We start from the raw sequence: 24,153 nt of genomic DNA, 5'->3' as shown, positions 1-24,153 counted from the left end.
CTGAAAACATGATAGAAGCACTCTATTATAAAGTATTTGAGAAAGAAAAGAAGGGAGGGAGGTTGTATTTTGGTTTCTAACTCCTATTCAAAAGACAACTACATACAACAATAATTATAAGTCTATGTTGACTGGCATATAATGTATAAAGCAATAAAACAATAAAAACATAAAGCAGGGGGACAGAGCTATATCAAAGTATTTGTATACTATTGAAACTAAGTTGTTATTAATTTGAAATGGTTGTTATCAATTAAAATGTTAATTATATATCCCCAGGGCAAACAGTAAGAAAATAACTAAAAATAATACAGCAAAAGAAATGAGATGGGAACCAAAATGGTACACTAGAAAATATTTACATAACACACACAAAAAGGCAGTAATAGAGGACTTAAAAAACAAAATTGACATATATCCTTCCATATCAGTAATTATGCTGCATAACAATGTTTCAGTCAACAATGGACCACATATACAAGAGTGGTCCCATAAGATTAGTACCGTATGGACTAAGTGTATAGTAGGCTATTTCCACCTAGGTTTGTGCAAGTATATCCTTTGATGTTTGCACAATGGTGAAATCACCTAATGATGCATGTCTCAGAATGTATGTCTCTTGCAAAGTGATGCATGACTGTACATTAAATGTAAATGGATTAAACTCTCCATTAAAACGGAGAGATGGCCAGAACAGATAAAAGAAACATGATCCAACTATATGGTGTCTACAAGAGACTCACTTTAGATCCAAAGACACAAAGAGGTTGAAAGTGAAAGAAAAGAAAAAGTCCATGAAAATAGCAACTGAAAGAGAAATGGAGTGGATATACTAATATCAGACAAAACATAAGTTAAGATAAAACTTGTTACAATAGACAACAAAGGACATTACAAAATTAAAGAGTCAATCTATCAAGAAGATTTAATGATTAAAAACACATATGCACCTAACAAGAGCCCCAAAATATATGAAGCAAAAAACGACAGAATTGAAGGAAGAAACAGCTCAAAAATAACAGTTGCAGACTTCAACATGCCACTTTCAATAACAAATGAAACAACTAGATAAAAGATAAATTGGAAACAGAAGACTTGAACAACACTATAAATCAACTAGACCCAACAGACTAATAGAAAATTCCACCCAACAAGAGCAGAAGATACATTCTTCTCAAGTATACATGGAACATTCTCCAGGGCAGAACATACGTTAGCCCACAAAAAAGTCTCAATAAATTTAACAAGTTGTAAATCATACAAAGTATTTTCTTCACCAATAATGTAATGAAATTAGAATCAATAACAGGAAAACTGAAAAATTCACAAATATGTGGAAATTAAACAACACATTCTTAACCAATGAGTCAAAGAAGTAATCACAATAACAATCAGAAAATACTTTGACAACAATGGAAAAAAAACAATATACAAAAACATATGGGATGCAGCAAAAGCATGGCACCGCTTAGCAAGCCATGCTGCAGCAGGTGTCCCACATATAAAGTAGAGGAAGATGGGCACGGATGTTAGCTCAGGGCCAGTCTTCCTCCGCAAAAAGAGGAGGATTAGTGGCAGATGTTAGCTCAGAGCTAATCTTCCTCAATTAATTAATTAATTAATAAGAATATCACAAATTGATAACCTAAACTTCCACCTTAAGGCAAATTAGAAAAAGAAACTAAATGTAAAACAAGCAGAAGAAAGGAAATAATAAAGATTAGGGCAGAGATTTATAAAAGATTAGAAAAATAGAGAAAATCAGTGAAACCAAAACTTCTTTGAAAAGATTAACAATACTGACAAACCTTTAGCTAGACTGACCACAAAAAGAGAGAGGACTCAATTTACTAAAATCAGGAATGAAGGTGGGGACATCACTACTGACTACAGAAATAAAAAGGATTACAAAAGAATACTATGGACAAGTGTAAGCCAACAAATAGATAACACAGATGAGATGGACAAATTCCTAGAAACTAACTTTCAAAACGGACTCAACAAGAAAAAAAAAAAAATCTGACAAACCTATAACAAGTAAAGAGATTAAAACAAAATTAAAAAAAAAAAATCTGACAAAGAAAAGCCAAGGGCAATATGGCTTCACTGATGAATTCTACCAAATATTTAAAGAAGAAATAACATCAATTCTTCTCAAACTCTTCCAAAAAATAGAATAGGGATGAATACTTCCTAACTCACTCCATGAAGTTGGTGTTACTCTGATACCAAAGACAGACAAAGACACCACAAGAAAAGAAAACTACAAACTAATATCCTTCATGAATACAGATACAAGAATCCTCAACAAAACATTAGCAACCCAAATTCAGCAGCATATTAAGAGGACTATACATAATGGATTTATCCCAGGAATATATGGGTGATTCAAGATACAAAAATCAGTCAACTGAAAAAAATCAATCACCATATTAAGACAATGAAAGGGAAAAAAATAACATCATCTCAATTGATACAGAAAGAACATTTGACAAATTCCAACACCCTTTCATGACAAAAACACTCAACAATCTAGGAATAGAAAGGAGCTTTCACAACCTGATACTGAGCATGTATGAAAAACTCACAACTAACACACTCAATGACGAAAGACTGAAAGCTTCCCACTAACATAAGGAACAAGACAAGGATGTGCACTCTTGCCACTTCTTTCAATACTGTCTGGCAGTTTTAGCCAAGGCAATTAGGTAAGAGAAAAAGAAAGAAAACACATCCAAACTGGAAAAGAAGTAAAACCACCTCTTTGTGCAAATGTCATGATCTCATATGTAGAAAAATCCTGAAGAATCCACAGGAAAACTATTACATCTAATAAGTTCAGCAAGGTTGCAGGATATAAGAATAACATACAAAAATCAGTTGTATTTTTAAACATTGGCAATGAACAATCTGAAATTAAGGAAACAATTCCATTTATAATAGTATGAAAAAGCATAAAATACTTAGAAATAACTTTAACCAAGGAGATAGAGATGTGCACACTGAAAATTGCAAAACAGTGTTAAAAAAAATTAAAGAAAACTTAAATAAATGGAAAGACACTGCATGTTCCTAGATCAGAAGACAACATTGTTAAGATGGCAATACTCCCAAACTGATCTACAGATTCAATGCAATCCATATCAAAATTCCAACTATGTTTTTTGCAGAAATTGACAGGCTGATCCTAAAATTCATATGGAATTGCAAGGGAGTCCAAACAGCCAAAACAATCTTGTTTTGAAACAAGTTGAACCAAAAGAAAAACAAAGCTGAAGGATTCACACATCCCAACCTCAAAAATTAGGACAAAGCCATAGTAATCAAAACAGTGTGCTGCTGGCACAAGGATAGAGATATCCACCAACAGAACAGAACTGAAAGTCCAGAAATAAATCCATACATCAACGGTCAATTGATTTTCAACCAGGATACCAAGACTATTCAGTGGGGAAGAACTGCCTTTTCAACAAATGATGCTGAGACTACTGAATAACCACATGCGAAAGAACAAAACTGGATTCTTACCTCAAACCATACATAAAAGTCAACTCAAAATGTATCAAAGACCTAAATATAAGAGAGAAAACTATAAAACTCTTAGAAAAAAACAGGGGTAAATCTTTGTGACTTTGGATGTAGCAATGGATTCTTAAATATGACACCAAAAGCATAAGCAAAAAACCCTGAAAATTTAAAAGTATTAAACTTCATAAAAATTAAAAACTTCTATGAATCAAAGAAAATTATACAGAAAGAGAAAAAACTCACAAAATAGGGGAGAATTTTTGCAAATCATAAATCTGAGAGTCTGGAATCCAGAATATATAAAGAACTCTTACAACTCAACAAAAAAAAACAGACAACCCAATTTAACAATGGGCAAAGGACTTGAATTCAAATTTCTCTAAAGAAAATTTACAAATGGCCAACAAGCACATGAAAAGATGCTCCACATCATTAGTCACTAGGGAAATGCAAATCAAAACCACGAGCTACCGCTTCATATCCACTAGGATGGCTATAAAAACTAACAAACAAGGAAAATTAAGTGCTGACGAGGATGTGGAGAAATCAGAACCTCACATACTGCTGATGGGAATGCAAAATGGTGCAGACCCTGTGGAAAACAGTTTAGCGGTTCCTCAAAAAGTTAGACCTGGAATTACCATGTGACCCAGAAATTCTACACCCAAGTATATATCTAAGAGAAATGAATATGGGTGTTCAAACAAAAAGCTGTACATGAATGTTCATAGTGGCATTATTCTGTGGCATTATTCTTTTTTTTTCTTTTTATTAAGATTATGATAGTTTACAATCTTGTGAAATTTCAGTTGTACATTATTGTTAGTCATGTTGTAGGTACACCACTTCACCCTTTGTGCCCTCCCCCCATCCCCCCTTTCCCCTGGTAACCTCCAATCAGTTCTCTTTGTCTATACGTCAACTTCCACCTATGAGCGGAGTCATACAGAATTTGTCTTTCTCTATCTGGCTTATTTCACTTAACATGATACCCTCAAGGTCCATCCATGTTGTTGTGAATGGAATGATTTTGTCCTTTTTTATGGCTGAGTAGTATTCCATTGTGTGTGTGTTGTGTGTGTGTGTGTGTATATATATATATATATACACCATATCTTCTTTATCCAATCATCAGTTGCACGGCACTTTGGTTGCTTCCACGTCTTGGCTATTGTAAATAATGCTGCGATGAACATAGGGGTGCATGGGACTTTTGGAATTGCTGATTTCAAGTTCTTTGGATAGATACCCAGTAGTGGGATGGCTGGGTCATAAGGTATTTCTATTTTTAATTTTTTGAGAAATCTCCATACTGTTTTCCATAGTGGCTGCACCAGTTTGCACTCCCACCAGCAGTGTATGAGGGTTCCTTTTTCTCCTGTGGCATTATTCTTAATAGCCAAAAAGGAGAAACACCCAAATGTCCGTTAACTGATGAATGGATAAACAAAATGGTGTATAAACATACAATGGAGTACTATTCGGCCATGAAAAGGAATTATTTTGGACTGTTTGTACCCCTGCCCCAATCCATATGTTGAAGCCCTAACTTCCAACGTAACTGTACTTTAATTAAGGTTAAATGAGGTCGAGGGAGGAGGGACTAAACTGATAGGATTAGTGTCCTTCTAAGAAGAGACATCAGAGAAAGGCCCTGCTGCACTCGAGCACAGAGGAAAGGCCGTGTGAGGACACAGTGAGAAGGTGTGCATCTACAAGCCAGGAAGAGTACTCACTAGAACCAACTGTGCTGGACCTTGACCTTGAACTGAGGCTTCCAAGCCTTCAGAACTGTGAGAAAATAAATATCTCGTTTAAGCCATCCAACAGTTTGTTACGGCAGCCTGAGCTAATACAGGAATGAAATTCTGATGTGTGATATAACATGGATGAATCTAAAAAAATACTATGCTAAATGACAGAAGCCAGACACAAAAGGCCACATATTGTATGACTCATTTTATATGAAATGTCCAGAATAGGCAAATCCAAAAAGACAGAAAAGATAGTAGTGGCTGCCAGGGGATGAGAGAGGGGAAATAGGGAGTGACTATGTAACGGGTTTCTTTAGTGCCATTAAGTCAATTTCAACTCCTGGCGACCCTGTGTATAGCAGAGCAGAACCATGGCCAGTCTTTTTGTGCCATCCTTTCACCTTTCGGATCACTATATCATATAATACTCCTCCACTACTCATAGGTTTTTTTTTTTAAAGATTGGCACCTGAGCTAACAACTGTTGCCAATCTTTTTTTCTTTCTTTCTTTCTGCTTTTTCTCCCCAAATCCCCCCAGTACATGGTTGTATATTTTAGTTGTGGGTCCTTCTAGTTGTGGCACGTGGGATGCCGCCTCAACATGGCCTGATGAGCAGTGCCATGCCTGTGCCCAGGATCCGAACCAGCAAAACCCTGGGGTGCCACAGCGGAGCGCGCGAACTTAACCACTCGGCCACTGGGCCAGCCCCACTCATAGGGTTTTCATGGCCAACTTTTTCGGAATTGGGTGGCTAGGTCCTTCTCTTAGTCTGGAATCTCTGTTGAAACCTGTCCACCATGAACGACCCTCCTGGTATTTGAAATACCATGGCATAGCTTTTAGCATCACAGCAACATGCATCCGCCACGGTGTGACAACCAGAAGACGGGTGGTGTGGTTCCCTGACCAGGAAAGGAACTTGAGCAATGGTGGTCAGAGCACCAAACATTAGACCATCAGGGCTGGCTGTGTAATGGGTATGGGATATCTTTTGGGGTAATGAAAATACTACAAAACTTAACAGTGGTGATGGTTCTACACAACACTGTGAAGGTACCAAAAGCTACTGAATTATACACATTAAAATGGTGAATTTTAATTTTTAAAAAAGAAATGAATTTTTTTTTTGAGGAATATTAGCCCTGTGCTAACTGTTGCCAATCCTCCTCTTTTTGCTGAGGAAGACTGGCCCTGAGCTAACATCCATGCCCATCTTCCTCTACTTTATATGAGGGACGCCTACCACAGCATGGTGTGCCAAGTAGTGCCATGTCTGTATCCAGGATCCAAACCGGCAAACCCCGGGCTGCTGAAGCAGAACGTGTGCACTTAACCACTGCGCCACTGGGCCGGCCCCAAAAAATGAATATTGATAGATGCAACTTAGATGACTCAAAGGCACTATGCTGAGTGAATGATGCCAGCCTCAAATAGCTTAATTCTGTATGATTCCAATTAAACGACATTCTCAAAAAGACAAAACTGCAATGATGAAGAACAGATCAAAGGTTGCCAGAGGTTTAGGGAGGGGTGATTATAACAGGAGAGCAAAAGGGAGTTGTTTGGGGTGATGGAACTATTCTGTATCTTGATTGGGGCCATGGGTACACGAACTTATACATGTAGTAAAATTCCTAGAACTGTACAAAAATGGTCAATTTGTATATATGTTAACTTAAAATTTTTGCTACAAAAAAATCCACTGGTCTATTGATCCCTGACCAATGCTTGATTTGTAACACTAAGTACTAGCCATTTCAAAAGTATCAGTTCACTGAGTTATGTAGATCTTCAAAATGTTGACATGTTTCATTGTATAATTTCCGACCAAAAAAAAATCACATTTGTTAATATCACACCAATCTCATCAGGCAGGTTTTTTAAGGGAAGTTGTCACACTCCCAGTGGTGAATAATATGTTTTCCAATATTCTAATTTTTTCTTGAAAGCTGCAATGTTATCCTTGGCAACAAATACTGTTATTTTTTTTCCTTGATGTGACAGGCTCACTTCAGATTTGCGAAAATGTCTGTCAATTACCGAAGTCTGAATAACCACAGTTTGTCAGACATTCTTCCAAGAAGAATGGTGTTCCAGGAAAAAAGCATCTCGTTTAGCTCACAACTCAATCAAATAAGTGTTTTACGCGTACTTCCCATTTCATTAAACAGAATATCAATAAGACGTACTCAAGGGTTTTATCATTAAGTAGTTATTTTTACGAAATACGAAATATCATTACGAAAATAGTTTTGACCTTGCAGATCCCTAAAAGGGTCTCAAGAACCACAGGAGGGGGTGGGGGACGGTCCGTGGACCACACTTTGAGAACCTGAACAATCAAATCAATTCATCTTTGTCACAGTTTTCTTGCCCTGTTTATTACGGTTTGAATTAACTGTTTTATTTTCAGAATATGGTAGCTTTTCTTTAGTTCTCCATCTACTGAGGAAAAGAATATAAGGTTATACAGCTAGTGTACTGGGTTAAAGATAGGAAATGGGTACTTTTTGACTGGAGAAGTGTAAGCAGTAGGATACTTCAGCATTTAATCTAATTATCACAAGTGATTATTACATCATCAGAAAGAGATACAGACGGGGAATTTCAGATGGCACAAAAGACTACATAAACAGTCCAGTAAAATCTCTTCAGACTGTGCAGAAAAGACTAGTACGGTTGAGTGAATAACTACAAGTTAATTTAAGAAAAAAAAACCAAATTATATTTATACAATGACTGATGCTAAGTAATCAGTAAGTACTAGACGTCACTGTACAGTCTTCTCTGACTCTACAATTACTAAAAAGTGTGTTATTATAGCTAACAGAAAACACTAAAACTGCTAGATGTCTTTGGGAAGAGGACTACATACTACAGTATCCCTACTATACAGTGATGAAATGATCCTTGAAATTCTGTATGTAGTTCAAGAAGAGAAAATATAAAGAATGATATATAGGGGCCCTCCCGGTGGCGCAGTGGTTAAGTGTGCACGTTCGGCTTCAGTGGCCCAGGGTTCGCTGGTTCAGATCCCGGGTGCGGACATGGCAATGCTTAGCATGCCATGCTGTGGTAGGCATCCCACATATAAAGTAGAGGAAGATGGGCATGGATGTTAGCTCAGGGCCAGTCTTCCTCAGCAAAAAAGAGGAGGATTAGCAGCAGTTAGAGCAGGGCTAATCTTCCTCAAAAAAAAAAAAATTAAAAAAAAAAGAATGATATATGATAAAGTCTTTAAAATCATTAAGGGGTACATGTCATATCAAGATCTTTTGACAAAAACGTGGAATAAATTTTAAAATATTCCATACTACAACTTTACGTAGAAATTAACCAACCCAAATCCTCAACTAAAATCGCTTGTAAGAAACATTTAACATTCTAATTCTAGGAGAGAAACAAATGACAAGTCAACAAACCATTAAGAATGTCATTTAAAAAAGATTTATTATTATATACTAAGCTCAAAACACAGTGAGTCCAATTTGGAAAGCTTTATATAACTATACAGATATTCAAATGAAAAGGGATATTCTAAATAACTGTAAAGCACTGCATTTCCTTAAATTAAGTATTGAAACCAAAATAATGTTGTATTTAAGGATGTTTTCCCAAAAGCCTATAAAGATTTATAGGAAACTTCCAGTTGCTCAGTAATTGGTTTATAAATGGGGCCAAACTATTGAGGGAAATACGTAAAGATAACTTACAAGTCCTGTAATTATAAATATCTAAATAGAATATAGGGATATTTTATCCATATAATGAGTAAAATTTGTATAAGCAGTACATACACTCATCTCTCACACACACTCTCTCAATGCATACCTAAGCTCAAAAGGTTGGTAGGAAAGGTCTCAAGTGCTGGCAATGAAGGAGAATCTGAAAGACAGAGGGGAGAGTGTGCTGATATACTGAATGGATGATGATTACAGTCATGCATCGCTTAACAACTGGGATACATTCTGAGAAATGCGTTGTTAGGTGGTTTCATTGTTGTGTGAACATCAGAGTATACTTACACAAACCTAGATGGTATAGCCTACTACACACCTAGGCTATATGGTACTAACCTCTGGGATCACCACTGTATACGTGGTCAGTTGGTGACTAAAATGCTATGTGGCGCATGACCATAGTATGGGTAACCTAGGCACTTGGGTTTTAACACTTATGCAGGGACAAGAGAGGCCTTAAGGAGGGTGAAACTGAAACTCTTGCAAAAAAGCTAAGACCCTTGAGCAATACTCAGCAAAAGTGTGGTCCACTGACCTGTCACATCAACATCTGGTAACCTGTTCCCTAGATATGTAAATTCTTGGGCCCCAAACCAGATCTACTGAATTAGAATCTCAGAATAGGGCTCAGGGATCTTAGTTTTAACAAGCTTTCCAGGTGAGTCTTATGCTTACTAATGTTTGAAAAGCATCGTCCCAGAGAAACTGATCCTCAGGTGTAGAAAGGACTGACTAGGGAAAAAAACCCATCCATTGATTGGCAAAGGAAGTTTTTCTCTTCCTAGGTCGAGAAAAAATAATGGAGTCTCCCAGGAGAAACTGAATTCCTTGCGAGTGCCTTGCACAGGTTTGGAATCCAAATATACAGTACTTCAGCAGTCTTCAAACATTTTGGTTCCAGGATCACTTTATACTCTTACAAATCACTGAGGACCCTAAAGAGCTTTTTTTTCATGTGGTTATACCTACTGATATTTGCCATATTTGAAATTAAAACAAATTTTTTAAACCCAAGAACACAAAAGGCATTCCATTATCTATCAGAGTGATGATATAATCATATCCCACAGCTTCTCCACAAGTGAGAGAATGAAGAGTGAATAGGCAACTAACATCTTAGTATTATCACGAAAATAGTTTTGATTTCCTGGCCCCCAGGAGTTCCTAGATCACACTTTGAGAACCACTGCACTATCTGAATTACGTAGGAATCCCCTAACTATAAAATGAACATAAAATCAGGGGCTGGCCCAGCGGCGCAATGGTTAAGTGTGCACATTCTGCTTCGGGGGCCCGGGGTTCGCCAATTCAGATCCCAGGTGTGGACATCACACCACTTGGCAAGCCATGCTGTGGTAGGCATCCCACATATAAAGTAGAGGAAGATGGGCACCGATGTTAGCTCAGGGCCAGTCTTCCTCAGCAAAAAGAGGAGAATTGGCAGCAGATGTTAACTCAGGGTTGCTCTTCCTCAAAAAAAAAGAACAGAAAATCAGTCCTCTAAGTTACTGGAAAAGCTCTCACAATACGCCCATACAATATCCCTATAGGAAGAAAACAAGCCAGGTCAAGCGCAAGTCCACTCACAATTAAAAAACCGTAAAACTTACGGAAAACAATTTATCAAAAGCGAGAATGCACAGACAAGAAACAGAAGGATTAAAGTCCCAACAACTTAGAATAATATTATAATTGTAAGTTTTTTATAATTATTACAAATGAGGTAAATTATATACTTAGTAAGAATACAGCAGACATTTAAAATATTATATATGATACATATTATAATCATAGTATATATAATATTATTTTGTATGTGAGCTATGCATACCACTGTTTAAAAGATTCCACATAGCAATTAACCTTTAAGAAACTACCACTCAAGAGAATGAGAGAACAAGTCAGACCTGGAGAAAATATTTGCAAAAGACACATCTGATAAATGACTGTTACCTAAAATATACAAAGAACTCCTACAACAACAATAAGAAAATAAACAACTGGATTTAGAAGTGGGCAAAAGACTTGAACAGACACCCCACCAAAGAAGAAATACAGATGGCAGGTTTGCACACGAAAACATGTTCAACATCATATGTTACTAGGGAATTATAAACTAAAATGGGCTACCACTACACAACTATTAGAATGGCCAAAGTCCAAAACACTGAGAACACTAAATGCTGGCAAGGATGTGGAGCAACAGGAACTCTCATTCACTGCTGACAGAAATGCAAAACGGTACAGCCACTTCTGGAAGACAGTTTCTTACAAAACTAAACATACTCTTACCATGAGATCTAGCAATTGCATTTGGTATTTACTGAAATGAACTAAAAACTTATGTCCACACAGAAACCTGCACACACATGTTTACAGCAGCTTTATTCGTAATTGCCAAAACTTGGAAGCTACCAAGATGTCCTTCAGGGAGTGAATGGATAAATAAACTGTGGTACATCCAGACAATGGAATATTATTCAGGGCTAAAAAGAAATCAGTATCAAATCACGAAAAGATATGGAGGAAACTTAAATGCATATTGCTAAGTGAAACAAGCCAATCTGAAAAAGCTACATACTATATGATTCCAACTTATTAACATTCTGAAAAAGGCAAACCTATGGACATGGTGAAAAGATCAGTGGTTGCCAGGGATCGGGGGGTGGGAGAGATGAACAGGCAGAGCACAAGAGGAATTTCAGGGCAGTGAAACTACTCTGTATGATACTGCAACGGTGGATACACGTGTCAAAACCCATAGAACGTACACCACCAAGAGTGAACCCTAACGTAAGCTACGGATTTGGGGTGATAATCATGGGTCAATGTAGGTTCATCGATGGTAACAAACATACCACCATGGTGCTAGATGTGGATAGTGAGGAGATTATGCATATACGGGAACTCCCTATTCTTTCCATTAAATTTTGCTGTGAATCTAAAACTGCTGTAAAAAATAAAGTTTATTAATTAAGGAAAAAAGAAAGAAACACCACTTATCAAGTTTTGGTGTTGTGTCCAAGAAAAATATACACAGTTTTTTGAAAGGCTATTAAAATATTTCTCTCTTTTCCAACAACATCTCTTTGTGAGGCTGGATTTTCTTCATACACATCAACTAAAATAACATTATGCAACAGTTGAATGAAAAAGAATTCAGCTATCTTTCACTAACCCAGACATTACAGAAATTTGCAACATGTAAAAACAATGGCCCTTTCCTCACTTAATTTTTTTGTTTTGGAAAATAATTTTCACTAAACTGTTGTTTAACATGAAATAGGTAGATTAATGTTATTTTCAAATAAATTATTAATAGTTCTTTGAAGAACTCAATAATTTTTAAGGGGACTCAAGACCAAAATGTTTGACAAGTGCTTCTCTAGGGCATCAAAACTCAAATGGAAAGGAAGCTATTGGAAGACAGAAGTCAGTACACCAAATAAAAATAACTAAATTAGTGCTATCCAAAGAAGGAGAGACTACCCTGAGAAATTCTGAATTATCAAACATTGAAATGTGATAACACTTAATGGGTAACAGATTAGATAGTCTTTAAGAGGATATTCTCATCCTAAGAATCTCTAAAACATCATGGTGCCATGAATACTGGCTAATATTCTCAACTGAAATACCATTGCTTGATATCACAAGAGGAGAGGGGACTTGATATTTGCTACATACCATATTTATAAACAGCATATATAAATATTATCATTTTATATTATATATTAAATATATTGTAATAATAGTAGCTAACAATCATTAAGCTGCATTCTAAAACTTGACATTCATTATTTTATGTAATCTTCACAACAACTGTGATAGGTACTATTACCATTCCTCATTTACAGACTGAGATACTGAGGTCAAACAGCTACAAAAAAAAGAGAAGCTGGAATTCAAATTTAAGTATTCTCCTTAAGGGAGAGTTGGACAAACCTTTTCTGTAAAAGGCCAGATAGTAAATATTTTAGGTGTTGCAGTCAATATATAGTCTCTGTCCCTTGTTTTTTCTTGTGTGTGTGTGTTTTTTAACAACTCTTCACAAAAAACCATCTTTAGCTCTTGAGTCTTACCAAAAAACGACCACAGCCCAGATAAGCCTTTCTCAACCAGGTTCCCTGAGAGAATTAAGCCCAAATGCCCTACGGCATCCTTGTCTGTAATGAATTTACTTCTCCCCTACACATCTAGAATGGCATTTGTTTTACATTATCTTTGGGAGAATTGACAGTTACTGAAATAATCGTCTGTGTTCAGTGGTCACCTGCAGTCAACTGATTCACCTGCATTCAATACAAGAAACAAATACCAACCGTTACATCTTATCTGGAAAGATAAGGATTAAATGTTTTTCTTTCAAAAATTGTATTAATAGTTCACTAATGCCAACAAAAAGAAGCAGAATTAAATCATACAGTGTTGTTCTACACTTACGTGAGTCCTCACTGAGAATACTGATAACCTGGGGGCCAGCACCATAGCCGCCAAGTGGTTAAGTTCAGGCACTATGCTTTGGTGGCCTGGGGTTTGCTGGTTTGGATCCTGGGCGTGGACCTATGCACCACTTATCAAGCCATGCTGTGGTGGCACCCCACATAGAAGAACTAGAATGACCTACAACTAGGATATACAACTATGTACTGAGGCTTTGGGGAGGAAAAAGAAAAAAAGGAGATGGGCAACAGATGTTAGCTCAGGGCCAATCCTCCTCACCAAAAAAAAAAAAAAGAAAGAAAGAATACTGATAACCCAAAATAGATGGCCTTCAACTATACTTTCTCAATGCCTGAAGGCCAGCCACCATCATCATCACTGTTTAGAATCTGATTATACCCTCAAGGAAAAACAAATTATATAAAACACTTTGCAAAGGTATACCATTTCAAACTGACAGCTGTAAAGGTCATCAAGATTACCAAAGAGGAATCTGAACTAAAAAGCTAAACTGCCTTTTAGGGCAACGACAGTTTAAGCCAAAGGGAGCAAAACCAATACCTGAATGCAAAAAGGCCAGCCAACACCTTAAGGATTTTCAACATTAACAGTCAAGCAATCGAAGCAACACTAAATAAAAGAACATATGGAGGACCCCGAACACCATCATTCCACAAATCTCAAACCAATATTTCTTGCAACATGTCAGACATGTAAACACAATCATAAAGACCCAGTATTGGCAGATATTTTCCAACTTAGATAATCATTACATTCCAGAAGGTATCACATAAAAACTTGCCTGGGTTAAGAGCACCTTGGAATATAATTTCTAGGACTTTTTTGTATCAGCACTTGCAGCATCATAGGTTTATTTTATTTTATTTTACTCACTTTATTTTATATTATGAAAATAACCGTAATTATTATAGCTATGGAAATACCCATTAGCCACAACCTCTATACGTAGATGACTTGAAATAAGCTTCTGAGTCTTTGCTTAAATCCTCACCCTCCATTCATAACTACAATAAAATCATGGGGAATTATAAAAAGGGAAGCAGCACCGCACAGTGGTTTAGAACGCGGACTTTGGAACCAAACTGTGGGTACGAGTCCTAATTCTACCTTTTCTAGTTATGTCACCTTGGGCAAGTTCCCTAACTTCTCAGTGCCTCATCTGCAAAACAGGCATGATAATAATATACTTACCTCATTAGGTTTTTCTGAGGATTAACTAAATTAGTATTTGAAAAAATTAGACAGAACAGTGCCTGGTATAAAGTACTATATACAGATATCTTAAATGGAAAAACAAAAAAAACCCACAGAAACACCATCAAGCTGCTGAAGTGAGAACTCACAAAGTTAACGAACAAAGAGAGACTGACAATGAAGGCCTTCTCATAGCAGCTGTCTCATATCCTTGGTTCTCCAAATCCAGCAGCACTATATTTCCGAGTACCTACTATGTGGAAGATAATTTAAAACAATTTTTTATCTTCTTCTCCAAACCTGCTCCACCCACAGTCTCTCCTATCTTGATTAAAGGCAACTCTGCACTTCGAATTGCTTGAACCAAAAACTTTAGAGTCCTCCTTATCTCCTTTCTCCCACTCCCCACATTAATCCATCAGGAAATTATGCTAGATCTACCAATCCTAACCAATCTTCTACCAATATAATATATTCACAGCCCTAACCACTTCTCCTTTCCTTTACTAGTACCCAGAACAACCAACCTTCACCTCTCACCTGGACTAATGCAATAGCTTACAACCTGGTATCTGTGCTAATATTCCTGCTCTCCCTACTCCCAGGCTATTCTCAAGATAGCAGCAATTAGTTCGTTAAAACTAAGCCAGATCATCACGTCACTCTCCTGCTCAAAAGCCTACAATGCTCTTGATTTTACTCAGGGTAAAAACCAAAGTCCTACTCTTCCACTCAATTTTGCTGTGAACCGTAAACTGCTCTAAAAAAATAAAGTTTTAATTTTTTTTTTAAAAAAAAGAAAAGAAGCAGGTTTAACTGTCTAAAACGCAGCTCAGCTTTCCTTGAAGGATTAAGTAAACTATGAAACAGACCACTGGAGATATATCCTCCCGTCACGCCAAAGTCCTCACAAGAGCCTATGTATATATTCATGATCTATCTACCCTCTGTTATTTTTCCTCATTAAAGTTAATTTCTTTAGGGTACTGTGTCCTTTTTGTCACCAAATCAAGAGATATATTATGTCTGCCTGTTCTACTTTTGGTGATGCTAACATTGATCAGTGAATTCAGGATACCAACTTGATCCCACCATTATAAAGTTATCTACCACCTTTCACCCAATAGTTTTAGCATACATTAAAAATCTGCCTAGATCCATTATTGTATTATGGGCACAAAATGGTGACTTTTCTAATCCTTTCATTTCTTCTTCCTTTATTAACTGGTATTCTTCAATAAAGAAGAGCTTTCCACTATCAACTATTCAGTTACCTTGAAATACGTTTCGCAGTAAAAGGCAGGAAAAGTGCTTCCTTCTTCTATGCCCAAATTTTCAGAATAATGAGTTGACCCCTTTGAAATCTCCAAAGCTGATCAACAGTTATTTTTGTTTTTTAAAGTATCACTATGGACTTCTGGATTTTTATTTGATATGGTTCCACCTCACAGAGTCATTACTTTTCTTATATTCAAATTTTCCTTCTCAGGCCAGTGGGAGCACCTTTGAGGTGGCCTCTGTGAACTTTTGACACTTCCATCTTTTTTTTTAAAGATTCTTTTTTTTCCCTTTTTCTCCCCAAAGCCTCCCATACATAGTTGTGTATTTTTAGTTGTGGGTCCTTCTAGTTGTGGCATGTGGGATGCTGCCTCAGCATGGCTTGATGAGCAGTGCCTGTCCAAGCCCAGGATCCGAACCAGCAAAACCCTGGGGCACCAAAGGGCAGCATGCGAATTAACCACTTGGCCAAGGGGCCAACGCCCTGACACTTCAACTTATCTTAACCAACATGATAGTGAAAAGATTTTAACTTGCAGTTTAAATGTCCAATTCCTTGATTATAATTAAGATTGAACAATTTACATGTCTAGGGATCTCTTTAAATTCTTTGTGAAGTGCCTATTCATTTTCTTATCCACTTTCCTAGTGGGCTGTTAATCCTTTTTGCTTTCTTAATCTTATGAGTTCATTTTGGCAGAGGTTACATATTAATAAAAGCTGCAATTTTTTTTCTCTATTTGCTTTTTGATTTCACAGCATTTTTGGTCAGGTAAAATATTTAATTTTTAAATAAAACAATCATTTCCTTTACCAACTCTTGGTTTAGATTATAATTTAAAGGGCTTTTCCACTTTAATATGACAGAAAAAAATTGCCTACGCTGCTTCTAATTCTTTTACGGTTTCTTTCTTTTTTTAATGTTTAAATCTCCGACCCAGCTAGATATAATTAGCTGTTTATAAGTCTGTTTATTTCCAGTAGAATTTGAGATCTTCAAAGGCAGGACTATCTTACTCATTTTGTTACCAGAATAAGTTTCTTGCCTGTGGAGCCCTGTGTTTTCAAACACAGGCTTTGAGGAAGGTGGTGGTGGTCATGAACAGTCATAAATCCTGTTTTCTCTGCTCTTAAACAAGGGCAACTCAGTCCTGAACTGTGCTCACTGCAGCAGAAGGTGTAGCACACTGAGAAAAACCCTGTGTTTGCTTTATGCTAACACTACACGAGCATTGCCCTGGTATCTCATAACAATTTTAAGAAGTGAGGGGTAGGGTGTGGTGCAGAAAGTGAGTATGGGAATTTAGCTTCCAAGAAGTGATGTCTGAATGGAGTCTCAAAGAACAAGTAGATAATAAACACATAAAAAGAGATTGATGAAGAGTACTCAAGTCATAGAGCACAGAATGTGCAAAGGTATGAAAGTGGGAGTACATTATCTATTTGCAGAATTACAAGCAGTTTATTACGACTACCTAGGCTAGTGCTTGGCATATAGAGTAAGTATTATATAAATGTTAGCTATTATTTATGCTGATTGTTGGGACATGAAGATAAATGTCCCAATAAGCAGTAGGCTAAGATGCTCCTGGAAAGCCAGTTAAAGTCTAGATTTTAAAGTCTAGAGATACGGAGCCACTGAGGGATTTTTGACAGGATGACGGCATGTTCTACAAAAATTACACTGGCAGTGCGGATCAAAGATTGGATGGAATACAGATAGGCAAGAATCATAAAGAATCTTTAACGATGGAGTATGTAGAAGTGACAAAAACTTTTACAAAGTGAGGAAAATCTGCAAACCTCCTGCAAGACCTAAGATGTCAGCATACTGATCTCTTACAAAAAGGTACCTGGTGTTGAATAGTTTTATAGCCTGTAAGATATATATGCTTAATAGTAAACATTCCTGTCTTGATCCACCTGTAACACTTTCCATTTTAGTAAAGACTCACATCCAGTAAAGTAAATCATTTTCAACAAAATTCCTTCCGGGTCTTGAAATGCCCCACATTCTCTTTGCCACAAGCAAGAGAGATTCATGAATGAACAGCTGTTCATGAATGTCTCCCAGTCAACGAAAAGGCTCCTTTTCTAAAGACTCCAAGGATGTAACAAAAGCTAAATTATGGCTGCTGAGGCTGATGGTACCCTGGCCCAGCCTCTCTCAAATTTCTGCAGGCTCAGCAATACTTTTTACTGACACTGCGGCAATGGTGTGAGCCACACGAGCCCTAACAACAGAGTTCACACCTAACTCCAGCTATGTGGACTATCAGACATGAGATGTGAGTTAGCTACAGATTGTGGGACAACTACTGGAGCTACAGAGCTGGTTTAGGGACACTTCTCATCTCAGGTGTCTTACTGGTCAGAAGGACTGCTAAGTGGCATGAAACTATGTGGGTCAATTTGGGACTCTACCAAAACTTGCTAGGGAAAAAGAGATGAGCTGAGGACCATGATTTTATCTTGAATTCGATGGACCGGCAGGTACTGGGACTTCTGAAAGTTAATGAACTGGTTTGTTTGTTGTTTTTTATAAGGTCTACTTCCTAAAAGCTGTTGTTCCTCCCTGAATCATTTCATGCTTCAATAATAAACCCAACTACTGTAGCAATCTCCTTAGAAAAGGTCCAAATAAAGACACCTTTTTCTATTCTGATTCCTTAAAAAAATATTTTGGAAACTAAAAAAGCTCATGTTACAGTAACTCCCCCACAGATATCTATTTCTACATTTATATTTGTTGAAGAGCAAATTAAACATTATGTTTAAGCAAAAGAAGCCAGACACAGAAGAGTACATACTGTATGATTCCTCTTATATGAAATGCTGATGCAGGCAAAACTAATTTATGGTGATAGAAATCAGCTATTGTGGTGGTGGGCAACTGACTGGAAAAGGACATGAGTAACTTTCTAGGAGGCTGGGAATGTTCTCTATTTTGTTTTTGGTAGAGTTCAGACAGGTGTACATATACAACTGTCAAAACTTAAGAACTACACACTTTAATTATATCTCAATAAAAAAGGTGGTTTAAAAAAATCACTCCTATGTGAATAAGGAAAGAAAAGAAGGTAAGAACTAAGAGTGCCTGCCAAAGAATGCCTTCATGCTTCCCCAATGGGAGTGATTATACAGCTGTTCAGGTACAGAAATATTCAGTGCTTGAGTATACTGTCTTTTCTTCCATAACATTTTAATAATAAACTCATCCAGTGCTCCCTTCTCCTCCAATTTTCACATATATCAGTTTCCCTTATTTTAAAAAATAGTCAAAGAACACTTCACAATCAAAATTGAGCCAAGTTAAAACATGTTTAAGTGCCACCAAGTGGTGAAAAAGAAATATAAATATTTATATAAACCAGAATCCTAGGAGGGAAATCAAGGTCTAATTTTTCTTTTTCTGTCTTCTGAAAACATATTCTGATACCCCGTCTGGAAGAATCCTCTCCACCTACCACTCTTCTCCTCTTACTTTCCCTGCTGTTTCCCCTTACTCTTATTCATCTTTTACCTCTCAAAGAAAATTTATCTTCTTAGAAATTCTTCTGAAATTCTATTACTCCAGTCCACCCACCTACCCAAACACAATTACACACACACAGAGAACAACGTCTCCTTTCAGAGCTCTTATCTCATGTTCTTAACAGGTTCCTCATGTGATTAACGTCCCTATTTCTCCCATTAGACTTTAAGTGCCAGGTGAGCAGGAACAGACTGCTATGCTATGCATATCACTGTATCCCTGCATCTAGCATAGTTCTTAGTAACTAGCATAGATGCTCATAGAACATTTGGCTTAATGAATAAATTAAAAATGCAATTCAACCAAACCATCTAAACAAAGGCTGTCCCCAAAGCAGAGGTTGTCCTTGCTTGAGAAATCCATTATAAGTCAATATGCTTTATTTGACAGAGTATATTTGGATCAGTATCTATGAGTCACTGAGTATCTACTTCCTTGTCAACTTGGCTCTCAGAATGTAAGACTGTCCTCTGACTCATTAGCTTCTACCCTTATTCTGCCTGTTGTTACTATCTTAACCGGGCACATTTATTCTTATTATCTTTAATCTCTGTTGTGTATTTTACTCTATGCTTCTCCTGTAGTTTGTGAGATATCAGATTTTAAGAAATTAAACAGTAATGTTTGTAAACTACTGCCAAGACAATATTTAATGGCATCAATAGCTATAGAAAACTGCTTAGGGAAGGGGGTTTCAGTTCAGAAAGCAAGAAAAGTGACATTACTACTAAAAGACTCAAAACAGTTCTCCCAACATTTCAGTAAACAGAATACTGACTGGCACAGTATCAAGTGCCAAAAAGAACAGATACAATAGGCAAGTTAAAGACAAAAAATAACATCATGAAAGAACAGCTCTAGCATTTTGTAGAACACACTAAATGAAAGCAAAAACGTTTATATAAATCAACCTATACCAACTAAAGACTCTACTTTGGCAAACACCTACACTGAACACAGACCAGGCCTTTGGGTAAAATTTGAACAATTTTCTACAATCCTCTGAAGCAGTTTAAAGAGACTTCATAACACCAATCTATGCTTTCGTGAAAAACGCATGCTCAGAAAAACCTGGATAACTATGCCGTGCCAATCACATACTGCAGACCTCCTAAAGCAGTAACAAAGCAAAAATTCATGAGTTGGAGGAAAAGGATCCAGAAGTCTTTTTTCTAATAACAATCATCTCCTCCCTTTCCTGCCCTATTAAAACATTATTACTACTTTCACCACTGGCAATGTATTATAATCATCCTTGCAGGAAGTCAATTCAAGATCAAATGTAATCAGAAATGTCCTTAAAAATAAGAGGCTCAACCTCATTCATCAAGGAAATGCTAATGAAAACTATACTGAGAATATTTTTTAATCTACCACATTTGCAAAAATCCACAAGTCAGACACAACATGATATTGGTAAGGCTGTAGGGATACACTCTCCTAACGGGTGCTCTCCTATAATGAAGGAGGGACTACAAAATTGTATCACCCATTTCGGCAATTTGGCAATATCTAGCAAAATTACAAAAACACTTTACCCTTTAAACTCAGCAATATCATTTCTAGGAATGTATCCTACAGATATCAATACACATAGAAAATAACTTATGTACAATATTATTCACTGCAGTATGCTTAGTGATAAGTGAAGTGACAACAACTCAGATGTTCAATAATCACTTAGTTAAATATATTATGGTACATCCAAACAATGGAACACAATGCAGCTATGAAAAAGAATGGGCATGCTCTCTATGCAATGATATGGAATGATAGCTAAGATATATTAAGTGAAAAAAGCAAGGTACAGAACAAGCAAGGCTGTACGTAATAAAAGGGGAAAAATAAGAAAAAATTTATTTTTTTATTTTTATAAAGAAACACTGAAAGAATACATAATGAAATTGGTCACAGGAGAAAAGGAAAACTAGAATAGATGGGGCATGGGTGGAAGCAAGACTTCTCATTGCATAAAAAGAAATTTTGAGTTTTGGATTGAGAAAATATTACTAAACTTAAAAAAAAAGGTAACTGTCAAAAAAACTTACAATGAAAATTAATTGTAGTAATTTGAGATATGACATTTTCTTTGCTTATTGTTCCTATTTCATTTCAGTGAATACGGGGCAGACGGGGGGGTGTGAGGCAGAGAGGGAGTATACATTTTTTTTTTTTAGGAAGATTAGCCCTGAGCTAACATCAGCTGCCAATCCTCTTTTTGCTGAGGAAGACTGGCCCTGAGATCACATTCGTGCCCATCTTCCTCTACTTTATATGTGGGACACCTACCACAGCATGGCTTGCCAAGCAGTGCCATGTCCGCACATGGGATCTGAACCGGCGAACCCTAGGCTGCCAAAGCCGGCTAATCCCAGGCTGCCAAAGCAGAACTTAACACTGCACCACCGGGCCGGCCTGGGGAGTATTTATTTTTAAAAGTGCCTTCACAAGTACCCTAAACTATTTTTCCAACTAAGTCTTAAATTCCTTAAAAATGATTTTTCATACATACCACCAAGCTTTTCTTTTAACTTCAAATTATGTTTAAGGCTTTTGTACATACTACAGATCTCTTTTTTAAAGCCTATCACAGGGAATTAATTTATTCCAGGAAAATAGAGTTCTGGAAAAACAGAAGTAGAAGTAGAGAGGATCATCTGGCTGACCAAATCATACCACAAAGGTTTTGAGTAAGAAATACAGCAGTTACAGAAAACATCCACTTCCTATAAATTACAAACTAGAAGGATATTCATAAGATCATTTTTTCAAAGTTTAACCACACCTTGAAGGTATTATCCGACCCTCTTAGTTCGCAGAAAATGAATGAGAGCTCAGACACACTGTTTAAGCTACTCTTAAATTTTTGCTTAGTCTCACCAAAATACTGATTGTTCCCACCTTCATAGCCACTTGCCCTAGACATACTCTTTCTTTTATATTCACGCTATTACAACATATTTACTCTGGGTGTTTCATTTTATTTCTACTACTGGTTATAACAGGGCATTGAGCTATTTGGGAGTCAAATGCATTGAGAAATAATGTATAGTTGTTCATCAACAAGATGATGGCTTCAACCAAACTATAACTATACACTCCGTAAAATGCAGAGTCCAAGAAATACAATCAATCACAAGATATCATGTCACATTATTATGGTTAGGAGGAAATTTTAACCAAATATTACGTATTTTTAAATGCCAAACCCATAAATTCCAAAGGTATCCCAAAGCCCCATAAAATCCATTTAAAATGTAAAGATATTCATTGGGAAAACTTATGGTCAGTATTTTAAGAGGATGGACTGAATAAAATAAATTTTCTATGTACCAGATATGTTTTTCTTAGTTTTCTAGAGCTGCTAACATATTACCACAAACTAGGTGGCTTAAAACAACAGAAATATATTCTCTCGCAGTTCTGGAGACTAGAAGGCAGAAATCCAGGCATTGCCAGGTTCCTGCTTCCCTCCAAAGGCTCTAGGGAAGAATCCTTCCTTGCCTCTTTGCAGCTTCTGGTGGTTGCCAGCAATCCTTGGTGTTCCTTGGCTTGTGGCAGTATAACTCCAGTCTCTGCCTCTGTCTTCTGCCTTCACATGGCCGTCTTCCCTGCTGCTATCCAAATTTCCCTCTTCCTATAAGGACGCCCAGTGATTGGATGAGGGCCCACCCTAATCTAATACGACCTCATCTTACCACCCTAATCTAATACGACCTCATCTTAATTTGATTACAACTGAAAGACCCTATTTCCAAATAAAGTCACATTCACAGATACCGGGGGCTAGGAATTCAACATACCTTTCTGGGGTACACAATTCAATTCATAACATGCTCCAAATCAGTCAATTTATTCAAAAGTAGACCTAGATTCATACATGGAATATTTATAGATTTTTGCCTAACCAGCATCCATTTCCCTTTCTTAGGTAATAGCATCCAATTTTCTTTTGAAGAACCAATCTGCTGCTCCTTCAAACCACAAGGGAGGGCTGGTCTTAAGCCTCTCTCCAAAACCATGCACCTGTCCCTGATCAAGTCAGAAAATCACACTCCACTGGCCTCAGTGATTGGTTCAGAGAAAGGCCACATGACCCAAGACTGACCAATGAGTCCTTCCATCCACCCAATTTGGCTTGTGCTATACAAAAAGAGACGGATGGACTTTAAGAATTATACAGGTCTAGAGCTACCAGTGATCATCTTTACCATCATACCTGCCAAAGAAGGAAACCAAAAGAGGAAAAGAATGCTTAGAGATGGAGATAAGGAGACATTCCTGACGACATCAAACTTCTGGATCCAGTTATGTCAGAATCTAGCTTTAGCTTTATTCTGTGAACTTCCCAGTTCATAAACCTACGAAATCGTCTTTTGATTTAAATTAATCTGAACCGGGTTTCTGAACCTGCAATAGAAAAAGTCCTGATAGATATAGGGGGAACACTGCAAAGTGCCAAATGATGGAAAACAGGGCCTTACTTTTTTTCAGTTATTTTCTTAAACTTGGCAAAGACACAGGAAGAGCCAGTAGAAAAGGAATAGGTTATATCCATGTCCATTCCCTGTCTACCAGGCCAACTGCCAAGAAGGGTTTTAGAATCTAAAAGTCACAAACAAATTCATTCATGTTTGTTAAATTAGTATGGATCTGTG

General features: G+C 36.9%; 1 protein-coding gene across 16 annotated transcripts in view; it reads right to left on the bottom strand.

The window, feature by feature from the left end:
• The window catches only part of LCOR (ligand dependent nuclear receptor corepressor), a 130,142-nt gene that overhangs the window by 89,694 nt on the left and 16,295 nt on the right, over positions 1-24,153 (bottom strand). The window contains exon 1 of one of the 16 annotated variants that reach the window (XM_046652284.1): positions 9,116-9,280. The exons of the other annotated variants lie outside the window; for them this stretch is intronic. Coding sequence (XP_046508240.1) covers positions 9,116-9,230 — 115 coding nt within the window. The 5' untranslated portion in view covers positions 9,231-9,280. Of the gene's footprint in view, positions 1-9,115; positions 9,281-24,153 lie in introns of those variants that run through there. 16 annotated transcript variants of the gene reach the window in all.

This window comes from Equus quagga, chromosome 2 (assembly GCF_021613505.1).
Source record: "Equus quagga isolate Etosha38 chromosome 2, UCLA_HA_Equagga_1.0, whole genome shotgun sequence".
NCBI lineage: Eukaryota > Metazoa > Chordata > Mammalia > Perissodactyla > Equidae > Equus > Equus quagga.
The sequence above is the reverse complement of the archived record's forward strand: the minus strand, read 5'-3'. Positions and strand labels throughout refer to the sequence as shown.